Genomic DNA, 19,901 nt, shown 5'->3' with positions numbered 1-19,901 from the left:
TTGGGCTGCCACAAGGGCTTGTGGTGCAGTGTGACGCCGCTACGGTTGGGGAAGAGGGGAGCTGTGGAACAGCGTTTCATGTGTCCCCTTTGGTTTCTGACAACACTCTTAGATCTCTGGTGCCAGCTGGCCCCCTATTGTGCCCTGTACTCAGTAGTCAGGTTCTGATCACGGTTCTTCCTTCTTTCCACTTCTCCTAGCTTGCTGACTTGCTCCTTTGCTTATTTTCCGTTCTCTGAAGTGAAAAATACACTGCTGCTCTGCTTCTTTGTGTTTTATGTGAGAGAAGCTCTGGGTCTGGTCCCATTGAGCAGGGCAGGAGGCTGGACACGGCCCAGCCCTGAGCCCAAGGGGCTGTAGGGCATGCAGAATGGCCATGCCCTCGGCTTTTTGCAGAAATCTCCAGTTCCTGCACCCTGCTAAGAGGGTTAAATGCAGATTGTGTGGCAGAAGGGAGCCCCAGGCCTGGGGAGCTGAGCATGATAGAGAGGGCAGCCTTCTCCCCACCGTGGGCAGGAGTTGCAGTGGGAGGAGTGGTGGGAGACCTTGGAGGGCTCCCTCAAACCTGCCTGATTTGGGAGAGGGGTGTCTTAAAATGGCAGAAGGATGGGCATAATCCATGCGAAGGGGATTGTGCATAGCAGCGGAGAGAAATGCACTGAAATTGGGAACACCTTAAATAGCACAACCTCTTGCAGGGGTAGGAGGCCAAAAGGCCCTGGGGAGTGGCTCAGGTGCTCTGTCCTACTTCAGAGCTCTGCTAAGCCCTGCTCCTGCCCTGTCGTGGGCCACCTCTGTGAGAGAGCAGGCTGCTGCTCGCTCCTGCGGGCTGCCGACCATCACTGCCTCCTGAGGCACTGGGGTTGTGGACAGGAGGGCTAGTGCCTCCCCGGCCGCTCACCTGCCCTGTTTTGGGTTAACTGGCGCCTGGGAACTTTGACTCCAGTGCTGCTTCACTGTCTGCACGTCTCCCCACCACTCGGCTGGGACATGGATGCTGGCCTTGCTTTCGTGTCCTGCTGGTTCACCAGTGCAAGCCCCAGAGAGGCAGCTCCAGCCAGGGGGGAACCAGACCTTTCCCCACGCGGGAAGGGCCCCTGCCCCAGGGCTCTCCCCAAAGCCTCCCTCAACTCTGGCAGGGACTGGGTTTCTCCTTCCCCACCAGTTTGGGACTATCACCACCCAGCCAGCGCTGGGGCAGATCCACCCGGCATCTCTCTCTGCTGTGGAGACTGGGGCAAGCAGGGCATGGGACGGTGGGGTGTGTCCCCCTGCTCCTGGCAGCCCAAGTCTTCCCTGCTGCCTTCCCTAATCGCAAATGCTAATTAAATCCAGCAGGAGGGCTGCAAAACCTCCTCTTGCTTCCTTGTCACATGTGGGATGTGGCTCCTGGTGGGGACAGCACTCACGGGAGCTCCAAGAGCACCTACACCTGCCCCAGAGCAGCATAAACCTGCTTGGGGGGCTGAGGGTGTCCCCCAAATTGGCTCTTGAAGCAGCTGGGGAGCTTGGGTGCCCCCACCCCCATGAACCCCATGCAGCCCCAGGAGAGCAGTTGGCACCGAGGACTGGGTTTGGCTCCAGCCTGTGCCCCTTTCTAAAGGCCAACCCCCAGCAGAGATACCTGGTAGCTGCAGGGGCCAGAGGCTTCCTGCGACCCTCCTCCCCTGCCAGCACCTTGCTGGAGGGGCTGGGCACCCCCAAAGGCGCTGGGGAGAGGAAGGTGCTGGTGGCTGGGACTTGCTCTGCATGATGTGGCATTAATCAGGGGGTGCAGCTGGGGGCAGCCCTTTCATTGCCACCATGGTCAGCATGGTTCCCCATGTGGCCTCAGAGCCTTGTCCGCCCACCCCAGCCCCTCAGCCAGGTCCCACAGGGACTATGTGACCTCACAGGGGCCACAGTCCAGCCATGGTGGGTGAAGGATGGGGGGGACCCCTGCCTGGCCAAGGTATTGGGATTTGAGGCTGGCCCTTGACCCCAGGGAGTGGGGCCCTCCTGCAGCACCCCAAAACCCTCCAGGCCCAGCAGGCACTTCTGCTGGCAGAGGGCAAGCAGCAGCCATGCTCAGCTGGTCCCCCATCCCACTCTGGGCCAGGCACAGGTGCCCTATGGCCATCCCTGCCCCATGGGTTTCTCTGGCTCCAGGACCATCCCCTGACCTCAAGCATCCCCTGTCCCATGGGTGTTCAGGCCCTGTGGGCATCCCCTATCCCATGGGCATCCCTGACAGCGCTGTCAGCCCCTGTGCCTGGGGGGGCTGTGCTGCTCTACCCCCACTAAGTGTGCTCAGCCCGGGAGCTGCTCCCAGCCCTGACTGCTGTGAGTTTCAGGGTTAGCTTGTTGCAGGGTCACTTCATGGCCTCGAGCTCACGCCAGGGAGGGTGCAGTAAGCCATGGCCCCCATTTGAGGTTTGGCAGCCTCTGCCCAGTCCCTCTCGAAGCACAACAGCTGTGGATTTCACTCTCGGCGCCTGCCCTCGTGTGCTGCTGCTGCTGAGAGCTTTTGGGCAAACTTTCCAGGTATCAGCGGGACTTTCCCTGGGTGCCGCTTGTGCCACTGCCTCTCACCCTGCCCCAGGGCCCCTCAGGAGGAGCCAGGCACCAGCGTCTCTCCAGCCCCCCCCGCAGCCAGCAAGGAATGCCTTTCACATCCCACCCCCAGCTGCAGCACCCCAGTGCCCGCAGCCCCTCTCCCACTGCCCATGTCAGCCATGTCCCAGGAGCCCTGAGGGCACACAGAGCCCCTGACCCATTCCCCCCTGTTATGTGGGTAGCACAACTAACGCCATTTTATGAGGTGAACATCCATTCTCTGTGAACGAGCAGGTCATGTATTCATTCCCTTCCCCTCATTATCAGGCTTTGACAGTCCTGTGCACCACATCATAGACAAAACAAAGATTTCTTCTTCCCCTCCCTACCTGCCTCAAGGTCCCCAGGCACCAGGAACGTCTTACTTCCTCCTCACCAGCTCTTTAGGTCCAGGTACCCAGCCAGGCCAGGTGGTGGGGACGACCCCAGTACAGAGCCCCATCCCCTTCCCCAGTGCCTGCGTGAGCACAGCCCAGCATCTCCCATCCCACCACACCTCAAGGAAGTATGGAAGTATGGAAGTATGGAACTATATTTTTTAAAATACTTTATTTTTTCTCTTAATACTGACATTAAAAAAAAAAGGAAAAAAAACCTACAAAAAATCCCCACTAGAAAACATTCAGGTCTCATTGAAACTGAGAAAAACAAAGCAGCTTGCATCTGCGCACTGGCCTGTCTTCTCACTCGAGGTGTCCGCCAGGTTTTCTTTACATTGAACTCCACAGGAACCAGCGGAGGGAACCAGTGGCATCCCCTCACCAGCTGAACCAGGGAATTAATTAAGCAGCACCTAACGAGTCTCCTTGCCCCATATGACACACTGTACACCAAGCCCTGATGTATGCCCCATGCTCACTCCCCGCCCCAAAGGACCCCCTGTTTCAAGTCAGCGATTTCTCTTAAAAAAAAAAAAAAAAAAAAAAAAAGAGGATTCCCAGGGCTGGGGAGTATTTTCACAGGGGTTTTCTCGGTGGTGCTGTGGTGGAAGAGGAGCTGCAGAAAGCCAGGTCTAGCGTGCCTTCTGCTCTGTAGGAGCCCTTTCCTGGGAAAAAAAAAACTGGCACGAGGCAGAGTGGACCAATAATGGTAAGAAATATAAAAATTCTCCTGATGGAAATCCAAAGATTTTAAAAAAATAACAGCATTTGAAAACAAAGCCACCAAGCAACTTGCCTCACATGCCTCCCAGCTCCACTCTGACACCCACAAATTCCTCCTGAATGAGTTGTCCCTATAGAAAAATATATACACACACCTTTCTCTACTAAAGGTCTATCAAAAATCCTAAGGTTGAACTTAAAACACTAGTGAAACCTACAGTTCTGCTCATGTTTGGCTCTGCTTTTGCACCCAGACTTGTGCTACACATCCCCTTTGGGGGCTTGATGTTTGTGTGGCTGAACCACTCCCCCTAAAAAAAAAAAAGTCAGGGTGCACCATGCCAGGAACCTCAAAATAGGCAGAGAAAAACCCTTATGGAGTTTATCTAACAAGCCCTCTCTCTCTCTATATATATATATGTATTTAAAAAACAAAAAAAGCAGTTAATGCAAACTCAACAGGTCTGGACAAGAAAGCTCCGATGCTGGGCTTTCCCCCTGCTCCTGCTGGCTGGGGCTCTGCGGGCAGCAGATGCAGGCAGGCGCTGCCCACGGGAACGGGGGACAGCCCCAGGCAGTGGCCCAAGGCTGGACGGGACCGTCCCCGGGTGCCCCATCGTTCGGCACAGCCGAGGCTCGGTGGTGGGCTTGGCACAGGAGAGTGGACCGCGGTCAGACTCAGTACCGTGGTCCCAGGTGAGAAATGGTCTGGCTACGGGAGAGGAGCCAACGCGGGCAGCAGCGACGGGCACGGTGGTATAGCCGGGACCCCCAACAGCAGCAAGTGTCAGAAAGGGGAAGAGAAAAAACCAACAGCGGGGACGCCAGGTCCTGCGGAGCCCTGTTTACACTGCACCAGGCCCTGGCGAGTCCAGCCTCTGGTGGGAAAAGTGGCCTGAAAAGCAGGTGACGTCAAAACACCACACCGCGACGCGACACCCCACGCAAGGGGCTCATGCCGCTCGCTTTGGCAAGGTGGATGAAGCTGGACCTCTGGGGAGGAAATAAAAAGTTTGGCAGCTGAGAGAGCCCTGAGGAGCAGGAGCCTCCCCGCTGCTGGAGTAGAAAACAGACCAGGAGGGATGAGGGGAGGGAAGGAGAGATGGAGGGAGGGAAGGGTGGGAGAAGGGAGGGATGGGGAAGGAAAGGAGGTCAGAAGGAGGGATTGGGAGAGGGAGGGACGAGGTGTGGGTTGGAAGCAGGGGGAAGAATGGATGGGGAGAGGGAGGAATGGGAGAACGGAGGGAGGGATGGGGAGAGGGGAGGATGTGGGGTGGATTTTTGGGGGAAGGAAAGTGGTATAAGGATGGTTTTTTTGCATTTGAAAGTGCTGTGGCACCTCTGCTCCACGTGGGCCGGGTGGTCTGGCACGTGCGTTTGGAGTATTGCTGCTTGGAGGAGAGTCCTGGGACTCTAGGAGCACGGGAGGTGCTGCTTAAGGATCTGTCTCGTCTGGGGAGCTATTCTGTCCGGGAAGCGGATTTTGAACTCCACGATCAAGTCTCCTCGCTGGCTGGGGGCCTTGGAGAAGGGCAGCCCCTCGCCGCGCAGTCTCTTCACTGTCCCTGGCTTGATGATGTCGTTGCAGGGCAGCGGGATCACCCGCCCATCGATGGTGGGAATGTTCACAGTGCAGCCGCACAAGGCCTGAGGGGAAAAGAGGGGACATGCCATCAAATGGGGCCAACACCCCAAAACACAGAATCATAGAGTAGTTTGGGTTGGAAGGGACCTTTAAAGGTCATCTAGTCCAACCCCCCTGCAGTGAGCAGGGACATCTTCAACTAGATCAGGTTGCTCAGAGCCCCATCCAACCTGAGTTGGGATGTTCCCAGCGATGGGACATCTACCACCTCTCTGGGCAACCTGGGCCAGGGTTTCACCACCCTCACTGTCAAAAATTTCTTCCTTGTATCTGGTCTAAATCTGCCCTCTTTCAGTTTAAAACCATTACCCCTTGTCCTGTTGCAACAGGCCCTGCTGAAAAGTCTGTCCCCATCTTTCTTACAGGCCCCCTTTAAGTCCTGGCAGGCTGCAATAAGGTCTCCCTGGAGCCTTCTCTTCTCCAGGCTCAACAACCCCAACTCTCTCAGCCTGTCCTCACAGCAGAGCTGTTCCAGCCCTCTGAGCATTTTGGTGGCCTCCTCTGGACCTGCTCCAACAGGGCATCCCAATGGGCACACCAGCTGCTCCCCACGTTGAACTGCCCAGCTGCATTCATTCTTGCACTCATCAGCACAAGACCAGGCCTCTGCTGGTGCCAGCCCAGCCTAACCACCATGAACTGCAGGAGCCGTGCGGGAGAGAGATGCCCCAGGAGAGGAAGGACCCCCCTTCTCCACCTCCTGAGCTCCCCAGAAGGCACGAGCTGCAAGCGCCTGGCCACTCGCAGCAACAGGACAGGCTAAATTTAGCCCCCTCCTGCCCTCGCCACCCACACTCAGGCAGCCGAAAACCCATCTGAGATCATCGGATGCCGCCGTGGCTCATCAGCTGTCACCCTCCGGAGCCCGGCAGCTCTGTGCAGCGCTGGGGGTTATCTATAGCACGGCCCATGGCCCGTCCCCTGCCACCAACAGCCCCCAAAAGGTTACGCCGGCTTGGGACAGCGGCGCGGCCACGGCACAGCACCGAGCTCTCCCAGCAGTCAGGGTCCCGGAGGGGCCGGTCCCTGTCACCAGCCCCCATTGCGAAGCCAAGAGCCAGTTTCGTGGGTGCCACCCTGTTGTACCCCAGCCCCCAGCAGCAGCCGGCAGCCGCCGCAGGCCGGGCTGCATTAGCGAGCCACGTGACGCGGGAATGCAGCAAGAAAATCCTTGTGTCCTTAAATAACTCAGACAGCTCCGGCATACACGTGGGCAGGATCGTCTCCAGGCTTTCGGCAAGGGCTGAGAAAGAGGACTGCAGAGCGATGCTTCTGGAAGCGGGGGGCAGCTTCCTGGTGCGGGGCTGGTGCAGGCTCACCCCTCTGAGCTGGGTCCTGGGGGTCCCAGCCCTCTAGTGCCCTCCAAAACACCCTGTAAAGGGAGGGCAGGAGGAGGCAATTTGCTGTTTCTGGAGTGGATGGCGGGGGCGGGGGGATGTTCTGCATCCCCCTTCCCAGGAAAAGCCTCTGGTGGCACAGTGGCAACAGGCACCAGGAGAAACATCTCTTCTTCTCATGCTGGACACTGGGGCTCCCCCCGCCAGTGCATTTCTGCCCTGCACTTGCCCAAGGATGTTGGAGTCCTCCTGCTCGCTGCTGCCCACTGCCACGCACCAGGGAGGGCTGCACAGGTCCACGCGTGCCAGGGGAAGGACATCTCCAACCACAAAATGGGAAGGAGATCAGGAATTCCCAATGGGAGTACACAGAGGGGGCAAGCAGAGAGATGCGAGCAGGAGTGGGTGGTAACAGCAAAGGCAGACGGGATCTTAACATTTCCTTCCAAGAGCCAAGATACAATAATCCAAGGTGATCGCTCCTCTGCCGTACGTCCCTGTTCTTCATCCTTGCTCAACCTCATTGGCATTTGGGAAACCGGTTGCTGAAGTAACACCAGTAACCACAGGAGCTGCCCCACATCCTAGAAAGAGGCTGAGTTTATTTCCCCTGGGATGAAATCACCATGGGTGTGATAGCCGAGCGCTGTGCTGTGGGAGTGGAGCTTTATCTAGGTCAGCGTTGGGTCCTCCTTTGCTCACAGCAAAGCTGGCGGGGGGATGTCGCCACCGCTCGCGTCTCAGCCGGATACTTCGAGGAAGGTGACGCCAGGTAAAGGATGCAAAGCGGGTGGCTGCCGGGCGGGTGCAAGCCCCTGCCTGCAGCACTGCCTGAAGATCTGCCTGCCGGGAGAGGCAGCTGCCAGCGGAGCGGTGTCTCTCCTCCCTCCCTCAGCCTCCCACTGTGACGCGTGCCTGTAATTTTAGGAAGGGACACTTCCCCGCAGCCCACGAGTCCCTGGGGAAGTCCTCACACACCTCCGGCTTCTGCAGCAGCCAGGTGGCAATCACCCCACGCTGTCCCGGTCGGGGGGACATGGCACCCAGCGGGGCCAGGACAAGGGCTAGGAGGGCATGATGTCCCCAGACTGCTCTGCAGAATTGTCTGTGGGATGGAGGAGGAGGAGGAAGGTGCCCTCCTAAGTGCTCCCAGCCCCAGCTGCCTTGCTCCCCGTGTCAGCAGGGTGCTTGGCGAGGGGTCTCCAGCACAGCTGTGAGTCAAGTCTCAGCACCCACAGCCTGCCAGCTCCACCTGAGGACACCATGCTGTGCCGCTCTCACAGCGGCAGCAGAGACTAAAGCTTGAGCTAAAGACGGCAGACCTACAAGGAGGAAGGGTGTAAGGAGAGCACCCAAGGCTACAGCTGTAGGCTCAGGTGATGAAGAGGTTGTACTCCATCACATACTGAGGTGGTGTCATATAGAGATGGGAAGCTCCCGGCATCTGCTCGTGGTCCAGAGCACTTAAAGTACTTCTTCTCATGGAAGATAGTAACAGCAGGCTGGGTACGGCAGCCAGGCCAGCAGCATCCTGAGGATTCCCAGCACATTGTGTTTGCGGTGGGGGAGGACAGAGACCAGACAATCCAGCTCAAAGAGACAAGGAATTTGCCCGGACCAGCAATTTTCCACTTTGTGACTGCATCGTGCAAATCAAACACCAGCACACACGCCTTGCTCACAGAGATCGCAGGCACCCAGCACCAGCACTCTTGGTGCAATAGCACGTGGGGACAGAGCAGGTTTCTCCACTTGCTTCTCAAAGGGCAACTCCAAGCGAGAGTCCCTCCAGCCTGAGCAGGGCTGAACTTGGGTTAATGTGGTCTGGACATCAGCACAGCCAGCTTGGGGTTAATTTTATGGATAGGGGAATGCACAGAAGGAAACATCTGAGATATGGCATGCATGGCTCCCTAAATAAGGCAGCCTCTCCCGAGTATTTATGGAGCAACCAGGGGAGCCAACCACTGCAGAAACAAACCTCTTCACTTTGCACTGTGAAGGAAATTCAACTCCTGCATCTGCAAGTTAACTTGAGCTGATTTTGCTCCGGGAGCATCCAGCTCTGCCCAACGAACATGGCTGCCCCTTGACCCCAGTACACCCAGTCACAGCCCCAGCTGGGATGCAGAGTCATCCCAAAGCTCTCCTGACTTGCTGGCACACTAACAAGCTCACGTTTCCCTCCCTCAGGTCTGGCCCATTGAGCTTATTTCTATTAAATGCATTTGAGAACATAAATCTCTCTTCAGGAAAAAAAATCAGCTCATTAGGAAGACAGACAGCATCTACAGTCAGAAAGGAACAGCAAATGGCAGCTGCCAAAAATGTCAATGTTAAATGCAGCTGACAGTTGGGGTTTATTAAAAGCTAGTTATACAGCAGCAGTGGCAAACGGCACATCTTGTACTGGGGAAATCTCCCCTTCCTCTCCACCTTTGCCCAGCTTGCTGGCTCTGATGCATCCAGCCCCGCTGTGACCTCCAGGACTGGCAGCCTGGATGTGTTGCATTTTGCTCACTGCCTGAGTATTTCATTTATTTGGTTCTTCACCTAGGAAAGCCAGAACCAAGGAAAACAGCTAAAGCACTGCTCAGCGAGGGCGAGGTACCACCTTTCTCCGCATGACCCTGCTCTCTGTCCACGGGGAGAGGCACCAAGCGCTGTCCCAGACCATAGCCAAGCCACAGCAGACTCAGCTACAAGAACAAGCAGGGACCAGACTCATGCCAGCAAACCGAGTTTTTCCCTTGTTCCTACGGAGGATCTGGGCTCTCTTCCACATGTGAATACCCTACACTAAAATAGAAGGACAAGACATATGGGGAAGGGTGAAAATGGGTAAATACCACCTGTATTGGCTCAAGAAGCAAGGCACATTCAGCAGGGACTGCAGCACCCATGTCCTACACCCAGCACGGAGGTTGAGCATCTCCAAAACCAAGGGCAAACTGGCCTCTGTGCTACTCTCTGCAGACTTCTTTGCTTGTGTCTCTCATGACCTACCTGGTCCTTCCTCATCAGCGCAGGACAAGGACTGACTCCCTTCTTGGCCCCATGTGCCACGACCCAGCGCCACCTCCTCCTACCCAGCAGGATTTCCCACCCATACCCACCTCTTTAAGACTGATGTTTGCCATGTAGACCACATTCGTCCCATCCCTCTTGAAGTGCGAGTGAGGCTTGTCCTTGAGGATGAAGACTATGTCGGCTGGGATGTTGTCTGGGGTGGCATCCCCTTCTTTGGGGAATGTGATTTTGGTTCCCTCCTTCCAACCCCGTTTGATGACAATGTTTAGGATCTTGTCCTCAGTCCGCATGGTCCGGCCATCAGCGCTGAGCCTTCTGCGGGTGATCCTCATTCTCTTGGTGGAGCCGTGGTAGATCTCTTCCAGGGACACCCTGAGCTCATGGATGATGGGTGGGTCTTGGATCTTCCTCCGTGTGTGCAGGGACTCTTGGTGCCGCCGATGAACCCCGTTAAAGCCGTTGAAGCCAAACCGGCCAAAGGCACTGAAAGGGTCTTCATCATCATCAATATCCAGGTCTTCCTGGTCAAATCCATTGAACATTCGGTAGCGGCTGCTAGCGAAGAAGATGTCAAAAGGGTTGGAGCCTCCAAAGAAGGATGCAAAGGTAGCGTGGGGGTCTCCGTGGAAGGTGTAGTGGAAAGTGTGCCCTGAGCCACCTGAAGAGCCACCTCCAGTTTTGAGACCTGGAAGAGAAGGGGGAAGATGAGACATGAACACTCCCTGCCGGTGGGCACTATGCCGGGACCGTTGGTCTCTGCTGGCTCCAGGCAGCCTCTCCAGCATCCCCTGGGGGTGCAGGTCACCCCCTCCAGCCCAGTCACCTGTGGAGAGTGTGGGCAAGGAAGGCATCACCTCAACCCATGACACACAGTCCTGCCCGTACACCCAGCAAGCTCAAAATCTGTTCAGGTTTTGTCCTTGCTATCCCTACTGAAGTGTTTCTTTGGCTCTCTCCACCCAGTTCACAGCCTTTTCATTTAAAACATTTCCTGACCAGCCTATCTCCATTTTTCCCCATGGGCAGGCTGCCTTCTGCCCAAGTAGTCCTGTTTCTTGGGCTGCACCAACAGCCACAGTTCAGGAGCATCATGTCCTGCAGGTGAGAACAGGCTTTGGGCTCAGCAGGTGACTGCGACTCTGAGTGGCAGAGCAGGTGGAGTTTCACAGACCTCCAGGTGGGCATGCAGCTCCCTGCATACAGACTGTACAAAAGGCCAGGTAAGCTCAAGATTTGGATCCTTTGGCAACCATTCCGCTGGGAAATTTCCCTTCCAGACCCCAGGCTGAGCCTCACCTCACTGCAACCCCCCCAAAGTCCCAAGCAGCCAAGGCACATGACAAGTGCCCCCGCAGAGAGGTCACACATGCTCTGCAAGGCTATTTTTGACCAGGAGGGGCTGGGAAGGGTTAAGACAAGCCTAGCTCAGGGACTATTTTCAGGGCAGACCAGTGACAGTGAAGGGCTATTCCTGACAGGCTGTCCCTCATGCCAGCCCCCCACCCCCCCAGTGAGAGCTCAGAGGAGACAAACAGAGCGGACAACTTTGGGGACCTTTTCTTGATGAAGTTAATATTCCAGGTGGGTTGAGGGGCTTTTCCTTCACCTTGCCCACTGCAGCATGTGGCACCCAGAAGCCCCTTGAGATGGCAATCCCTGAGACATGTTGCTCAAAGAAAAAAAAAAAAAAGGCATCTGACAGGAAATGAAAGGTGTGGGGACCATGGACCATGTCTGGTCCGACGCTGATGGGGCAAGGAAGGGGCTGCTCTTCCCTCCCTCCTTGACTCACTCTTATTTTACCTGCCACCAGTGATGGGAATTTGGAGCCATGGGGGTTTCTCTGAATCCCTGGCGAGCCCCAGTCCCTAACAGACTGCACAGCCAGGAGGTTTCACCTTTAATCCCATGACGCCAGCCCAAGCGGGGTCTGATTTCAGGTGCCTCCAGGGAACAGCTGGTTTCCCACTTGAGACAGCCTCTTCTCATTTTACTGGGTGGCACATCACCTGACATAACTAACAGGTCGAGAATTAACCCACCGCTGGTTAATTCTGCCAGTGGCTTGTTAGGGGATGCACCTGCCCGCTGGCCCCCTGAGAGGGGCTGCCTCCTCCACCCAGCAGCCGGCTCCTGCCAGGCCTCCTGCTCTTTTAGGCATCCAAGTCCTGGGCTGATTAATGCAGATGCTATTCGGCGCTCTCCTCGAATGGGGTTGCACTCTTCCATCTTCGACTAATAAGGCCGCCTGCAGTGGAGCGGCTCTCCTCCTCCTCCTCCTCTGTGCCAACCACCAGACAACAGCAGCCGCTTGGTTTCAAAACAAGGACCTATTACTTAAATTGGGAAAAGCTTTGAATCCTGTAGGTCAGCCTGCACCGAGGAGGACAGCAGGACCAATGCCCAAATGCAGGGGGAATGTGGGCAAAAGCAGTATACTCTGCTGGGATGTTTAAGTCAATTAAAGGGTTGCTAACTAATTACCCCAGGTATGACGAGGAGGTGAGCTCCTTGCACTTACATTACCGGGGTTTTGGTACAGAGGCCAAGGAGAGCCCAGCCGTCCCAGGAAGCAGGGTGGTGGGCTGGAAAAGTGGAGTAACCCGGGGAAGAGCGGGATGAGAGGCGATTTCTGGCACCCGCAGAGCCTTCATTCTCCCCGATTCTGCAGTTACCAGCCCCGCTTTGGGGGCAGGTACGAACCACAGGAACACCTCTCAGTGAAAATGCTCCCTTGCCTATAAAAAACGATTTGGACTCCGCACCCCTGACTCTAAGCAGGCAGTGCTCGCCCCCTTACCTTCCTCCCCATACTGGTCATAAACAGCTCGTTTCTTGGGGTCACTCAGGACATCGTAAGCCTCCGCGATCTCCTTGAACTTCTCCTCGGCGTTGGGGTCTTTATTCTTATCAGGGTGATATTTCAGGGCCATTTTCCGATAGGCTTTCTTGATTTCATCCTCGTTGGCACTGGCTTGGATGCCCAAAATCTTGTAATAGTCCTTCCCCATGACGGTGACGCTGCCGGGAGCAGAGTACTTATTCCTGAAAGCAGAAAGACACCTCTCTGTAAGGCGAATATTGCTCTGGGGCAGCTGGGGACGAGACCAGCACGCACTTATCACGGAGCCGATCTTCCCTGCGTCCCACCGGCCAGCAGCACCAGAGCCGGCTCAAGTCCACGCTTCCCGCCGGAGGTCAGAGCCCCGGTGCCAGGATGTGTCCCGGCTCCGGTTTTACCCGCCCGAGCCCCACGGTGGGGACGGGGACACTCATCGCTGAGGCTGACGAGGAGAGGGAGAGCCTGCGCCAGGGCACAGCGTTATTATAGGGGCCACGCCACCGCTAACGTCAGGCCGGGACCGCGGCCCTGTCCCGTCCCCTCCCTGCTGAGCCAGGAGGGCTGAGCTATGTCTAAATGTAGCCTCTGGCCTGTGTCTGTCCATCCCCCTGGTCCTCTCCCAGCTGGGGACCTGGGACCCGAGTGGGGGTGATGACAGCAGGGTTTTGGAGGCTGAAAGCAGCAGCAGGGACCGTGCTGCTGCCTTCACCTTAAAGGAACTTCAAACATTTTGTTCCTGAAAGCAATTGGCATTCAGCTGGAGATAAGTGCCTCCGGCGTGTCAGAGCCGTAATTTGTATTTAGCGAGGAGAGAATGAAGCCGTTAGACAGAAACATCTTGTGATGGTGGGAGGGCTTTTTTTTTTTTCTTTTTTTCTTTTTTTTTAAAAAAAACCCACAAAAACCCACAAACCAGTTTCTCGCCTGACTTGCACTCCCTGAGATCCTTCAACAGTAAGCCAGAAACCCAGGGCTCACTCCCTCCATTGTGCGGAGGCTGAGGCCAGGCCATGCCTAAGGCATGGAAAACCTGGTGGCCGTAACGCAAGGAAGGAAAAGGATGGGCGACTAATTCGTCCACTGGGCTCAGCACTGGAGTCGAAGAGACCCAGGGAGCCGGCGGAGCGGTCGGGAGGGCAGCCTCCTCCGAGGACGCTGTCCTGCTGCTCCTCAACCTTCTGTCCTCCGGCAGTGAACTCCTGCGTTGCCCCAAGCCCGGCTGGTCCCGCCCTGCCCCGCCCCAGCACAGCCCTCTTCTCCAAGGGCTGCCCCAGCAGACCCCCTGCTCTCCGTTAAGCCCTCTGCCCAGGCCCCGCACCTCGCCGCGGTCCCGGTTTCATCCCACCCTCACCCCAAATGGCCCTGGGCAGCCCCGACCCTCATGCCCCCCCCAGCAGATGGACTTCTGCGTGGGGTGTGAGCCGTGGCCCTTTCCTTCACCCTCGTTCAGGTTACCAGATGTAACTTGTGACTTGCGTGGAGGTCAGGGAGGGCAGCCCCCCACAACCACAGCAGCTCAGAGGAGGGTGGCCGGGCACCCCGGGGTGCACATCCCCCCCAGCGCAGCGAGCCCCTGGCACCCGTCCCAAGCATCCCAGCTGGGTAGCTGCTACAGGGGCTTGGAAATCATCCACCTCGACTCGAACCACCAACTTCTGCTCTTTTCCGCCCCAGCCGCGGCACGGGCCCTTTGCCGTAGGCGGGCAGCGGGGCTAAGGCACTTGAGGCAACGGGCCTCCGCGGGACGCGGCGAGGGGAGAGGGGGCACCCGCGGACGTCCGAGGCGGACCGAGGGGGCACAGAAGGGGTGCGACAGTGTCTCTGGGGGCGTAAAAAGCATCCGGCAGCGTCTCCCGCAGCAGCTCCTGCGTGCGGAGCTGCCGCCGAGCGCCCAGCCCACGCAGGGGCACGCTCTACCCCCTGCCCACCTCCGCCTCTCCGTGGGGCCGGGGGCTGCGGGAGACCCTGGGCTGAGCAACAGGAGCGTGGGCTGAAGGGTAACCTGCCGATCCCCCTCCCCACCCCAAAGTCACCCCAGTGCCTCCCTTCCCCACGGCAGCCTCCGGTGTGGGGCAGGGGCTCCCTGCGACGAGGACTGGGCCCGGGCCCAGGGTTTGGCCCCTGTCTGGATGGTGGCCAACCCTCTCGCAGTGGGGGCAAGCCAGGCAGCGCTGAAGACAACCCCGTCGCACCCTGGCTCGAGAGACACGGACGTGGCAAACCTTCAGCTGTCCCCTCCCAGGGACTACAGCGCTCGGCTCCGACCCCGCGCAGCCCCATCTGACGGCACCACCGGGACCCTCTCGCCTGGCCAAAACCCCACGGCGCTTCCCATGAAAATACATCCCCCTCCCTGATAAAACGCTGTCACCCCCAAGATCTCCGGTCTTGACCACTGAGGGGTCCTTGGCCAGGGTGAGGACACCCGCTGGGGATGCCCTCCCAGCTGAGGACCCCTTCGTCCAGCTGGGATCGGGGAAAGGGGGAATTCCTGTACCGAAACGCGTCCCCGTGCCGCGGTTTACCGTGCTGGTGAGGAACAGCTGCCGGCGGGTGACCCGGTGAGTTCAGGCACGCTCCGGAGGCGACACTCACATGCACGACGATGGTAGAGCACGATTCTGTCCCCACGGAGCCTCCTTCCCTCTCTCCCACCTCCCAGGGATCAGCTGTGCCTTGCCACCGCTCCTCTCCCGCTTCTGCTCAGTCATCCTCTCCTGCCTCCCCATTTAACCCCTTCGGGAGCAGGGAGGGGGGTGGGAAGGTGCTGGAGGATGGGTTTCGAGTGGGCAAAGCCCGCATCGCCCTCCCAACCCAGACACCTTCAGACAAGCCGTGTCCACTGGCTTTGGAGAAAACCGCAAGCATCCGCCAGCCTCGCCAAGCCAGTCCAGCCTCCATCCTCCTCTTGCAACCACACACACACTCACAAAAATTAAATAAAAAATCAAATCATTGTTCTGGCCCCGCACATGACATCAGCCCCTGCAACCTCTGGGTAAGCAGGCCAGCTGAATAGCAATGGTTTGACATAATCCTTCCACTCGGCAGTCATCTAAAGGAACAAACCCACCCCAGCAGCAGCACCGGGGAGATTTTTTTTTTTTTTTTTTTAACCCATCTCGGGGTACAAGGTCACCGCGGGACGCCAGGGATGGGCACCGACGGCTTAAGGGGGACGCGAGGTCGAGAGGCGGAAACCCACTTACCGAAACTTTACGAACACATTCAGAGTCCAAGCTGTCATTTTTAAAGGCTCTAGTTTTATTTTAAACATCGCGCTTGTCTGCAGGTGCCGGCGGGTGCTGTGTGCCTGGGCGGGGGGCACCAGGGGGTGGCGGAGAGGAAGGTGCCGGGGATGCCGCCCGCTGCCGCCGCCAAGGGATGCTCTGGAGGTGAGCCTACCCCTGCGACCCTTCTGGTACGCCGAAAAGGCTGCTGCTCACCAGCCCGGCAGCCGCGGTCGGCTCTGACCTCTGTTCCCGGGACGGCTCCGAAAGGGCTTGGGCGGCGGCGGCAAGTGGGCGTCGAGGCGGTGCTGTTGGGGAGCTGCCGTCCTCTGAGCGCTTCCCAGCCGCACGCGGGGGCACCCCTCAATGGAGTCGCTTGCCGAGCCGTAATTTTGCTTTTAATTGGTTTCTCAACGCTTTCTGGCTAAGCTGCCGGATTAAGACACTTCTGCCGTCAGCTTCGGCAACCTCCCTCCCCGCTGCCGCAAGGCACCCAGTCGCCCCGTTACCGTCACATCCCCCATGCAGCCCCTGCCAAGCAGCAGGCACTGCCGGGGGTCCCACACCCCCCCCAAAAATGACCCAGTGATGCCCGGGGCTGTGCGCCCGCCAGGCAAGCCGGGGAGCAAGAAAAGTAGGGCAGTGGTGGCGGCGGCACGAAAAAAAAAAAAAAAGTCACATTAACCAATTCACACCTCCCCGGCTTTTCCCTTCGGGTGCGCGGGGGTCCTTGTGTCCCCCTCCCCGGGTGCCGGCACCAGCACCAGTCCCGCAGCAGAAGGGGTCCGACCGCCATGGGGAGCCCCCCATGGCAGTGGGGCAGCAGGACGGTGCCTCTGCCGGCCCCATTGACGCAAAAACCTACTTGGGAGAAGTCACCTTCAGGAGCGCCAAGGGAAATCCAACACCACCAAGTCCCCCCATCCGCCACCGTCACTCGTGGGACCAGGGAGAGCATCCTCTCTGGGTGCCCCACACCAAAAGCGGGTAGCCATACCGGGGCATCACCGGGCGGCTCCTGCATCCCGCCCTCGGTGAACAGAACACCGGGCTGGCGGCAGCCCCCAGCCCCAGGGTTGGGGGGTCCGGTGGCTCGCCGGGCGCCGTGGTGGGTGCCGTGGTGGGTGCCACGGCTGGTGCATACCTCTCGGCGCGGCTCCAGAAGAGCAGGATGGCCGGCATGGCAGCGGATCCTGGGTTCGGTGGGGGAGCCGGAGGGGATCTCGGGGTGCCGGGGCAGGCAGAGCCACCCGTGCCGGCTGGCAGCTGCACACAGGCAGGCAGGCAGGCAGCAATGTCATGAGTACCCGCAGTGAATCATCCCCTCCCCGGGCCCCCACACGCACCACCCGCCTCCCCCTCCCCACCGACAGCCCCACTGAGGTGCCAGCACCCGCGTGGGGATGGGGTTAACCCTCCCCTCGCTGCCTCCACTGCTGCGCCCCGCTGCCAGTCCTCCTGCGTGGGGACAGGTCATGCCCCCCCCCAGTGTCTCGCTTTAGAGGGTCCCACGCCTCCAAGCCCATGGGCGCTGCCTCCTGCATGGGGATGGGGTCAAGCCCCCCCTTGCCATCCCCCAAAATAGGGGTGCCCCCTTTTCAGCCTCACTGGGGTGCCGACGCTGGTGTGGGGATGGGATGAAGCCCCCTAACAGCACCCCCCCATGGCACAAAGGTGGGGTTAAGCCCCCCCAAAGGCAATGCCCCACTGAGAGGCTGCCAACCTGCATGGAGGGGGCTTCATTGCCCCCCTTCCCACACTGTGCCCCAATGCACAGGCCCACGGGGGGGTTGGAGGGGGGTGCTGGCCCCTTCCTGGGGCGACTCACCCCAGCCCCACTTCAACCCACTGTCTGCCCCAAGGGGAAAGCAGGTTAACCCTTCCCTCCCCAGCTCTCCTGGGGGACACTGCCATCTTGAGTGGGAACAGTTAACCCCTTCCCTGCTGCCCTCCCCAACCCCAGCACTGTCACCCGGGGGGCTACCCACTGCCCCACCAGCCAGTTCAGCCTCACTTCGACTCCCCGCTGCCCCATGTGTGTGTTGGGGGCGTGTTAACCCCTTCCTGGCCACACCACCCAGCTCCAGAGCAGGAGGGCAGAGGGGTTAAATACCACATCATCCTCTCCAGCCCCACAGCAAGGTACTACAGCCCCACGGAGGGGGGTTAACCCCTTCCTCCCAGCCCCACCTGCATGCACGGTTATTGCTGTGGGGAAGAGCGTTTAACCCCTTCCTCCCACTCCCATCAGACTCACGGGGACACGCTGTCACTAGGTATGGCAGAGTACTTAACCCTGACCCACAGTCCCACCAGGAAACCCTGTCACCCACGGGGCAGCGGGACTGATCACCCCCAGCCACACCATGTCACCCCACGGGGCAGGGGGACTGCCCCCCCAGCTCTACAGCGACACCCTGTCACCCCACGGGGCAGGGGGACTGACCACCCCCCAGGCCCACCCTGTCACCCCATGGGGCAAAGAGTCTAACTCCCCCAGCGCCACAGCAACACACTGTCACTCCATGGGGCAGGGGTGCCGACCCCCCCAGCCCCACGCTGTCACCCCATGGGGCAGGGGGGCTGACCCCCCCCCCCAGCCCCACAGCGACACCCTGTCACTCCATGGGGCAGGGGTGCTGCCCGCCCCAGCCCCACCCTGTCACCCCATGGGGCAGGGAGGCTGACCCCTCCCAACCCCACAGCGACACCCTGTCACCTCACGGCGCAGGGGGAGTGCCCCCCCCAGCACCACAGGGGCATGCTGACACCGCAGGAGACGGACGGACGGACTGACACCCCAGCCCCACCGGGAGGCTGGCGCCGTGGGGGCTGTGGGGCGGCGGTGTGGGGCAGCGCCGCCGCCGCCCCCGGCACTCACCGCTCGCGCTGTCCCGGGGCGCCGCGCGCTCAGTGGTCCGCCCCCACCCCCGCCCCCCGATATCCACGTCAAGGGAGTCCCGCCCCCGCACGCCCCGCCCCGTTGGGCAGGTAGGGTGTCCGTCTCCGCGCCGAGCCGCGCTGATTGGCTCTCCTTGAGACCCACCTCCCTCCCCGCCTCCCTCCCGCCGTCTGCCATTGGCTAGTTCAAGCCGGCACCGCCCTCTGCAGCCGCTTTCATTGGTCTGTGCCCTCGTTAGTCGCGGCGGGATCCCCGGGGGAAGCTTCTGGAAGGCTGTGACGTCAGTGCGGCGCTGCGCGTCAAACCTGTCCTCACCGCCCCCAGGTGTGGGGCTGTGACCCCCGGGGTTACGGGTGGGCGTGTGGGGCCGTGCGGCGGGACGAGAGTTGCGGGATCCGCGGCCGCCGGGGCCGGCGGGGAACGGGGTGTCCGCGCCCGCTGGAGCGGCGCCGGCGGGGCTGCAGGGCAGCGTGTGCGCCGCAGGGGCGGGCCCGCGCGAACCTCGTGGGGTTCGGCAAGGCCACGTGCAGAGTCCTGCCCCTGTGTCGGGACAACCCCGGCATCAGACTTTCTAGCAGGGCCTGTAGCGACAGGACAAGAGGTAACGGTCTTAAAAGAAAAAAAAGAGGGCGGGTTCAGAGTGGATATAAAGAAGCATTTTCTGACACTGAGGGTGGTGAAACCCTGGCAGGGAGGTGGTAGATGCCCCATCCCTGGAAACGTTCCAGGCCAGGTTGGACGGGGCTCTGAGCAACCTGATCTAGCTCAAGCTGTCCCTGCTCATTGCAGGAGGGTTGCACTCAATGACCTTTAATGGTTCCTTCCAACCCAAACTATTCCATGGTTCTGTGACAATGTGGCTATCTGGAGACCCCTGCTCCAGCTATGGCAGCACCCCAGCTTCCCGTGGGGCAGGCTAGAATGGGAGGAAGAGTGAGCCCCTGCAGTTGCTGCGTGGGGTCGTCCGAGGGTGTCTGACAATGAGTGTTCGCTCTCCACACCTGCATTGAACACCCAACGCAATGAGGCCCGCAGCCTTTCTGCAGCAGAGGCTTCCCCATCTCGGGGTCAGCTGAGGCATTTTGTCCCCAGGAGGGTGTGCGGGCTCAACTCAGGGTTTGCTTTTTCATCAGAAAAAAGCCATCGGACCCCAAAGCCCAGGTCCTGTGCGAGGCTCAGGGGCTGTGTTTAAAACAGCTCCTGGCTGGCTTGCCTCG

The 19,901-nt window shown here is 59.2% G+C and overlaps 1 protein-coding gene across 1 annotated transcript; it reads right to left on the bottom strand.

Annotated features, from left to right (window-relative positions):
* Window positions 1-5,111: 5,111 nt before the first annotated feature.
* On the bottom strand, window positions 5,112-15,829 carry DNAJB5 (DnaJ heat shock protein family (Hsp40) member B5; the record flags this gene model as incomplete). The annotated part of the gene is made up of 4 exons (XM_082013118.1): window positions 5,112-5,345; window positions 9,797-10,395; window positions 12,511-12,755; window positions 15,762-15,829. The coding sequence occupies 4 exons, from the start codon at window positions 15,827-15,829 to the stop codon at window positions 5,112-5,114; spliced, it is 1,146 nt and encodes a 381-aa protein (XP_081869244.1).
* Window positions 15,830-19,901: the final 4,072 nt, after the last annotated feature.

This window comes from Phaethon aethereus (genome assembly GCF_964289735.1).
Source record: "Phaethon aethereus genome assembly, chromosome: Z".
NCBI classification, from domain to species: Eukaryota; Metazoa; Chordata; class Aves; order Phaethontiformes; family Phaethontidae; genus Phaethon; species Phaethon aethereus.
The sequence above is the reverse complement of the archived record's forward strand: the minus strand, read 5'-3'. Positions and strand labels throughout refer to the sequence as shown.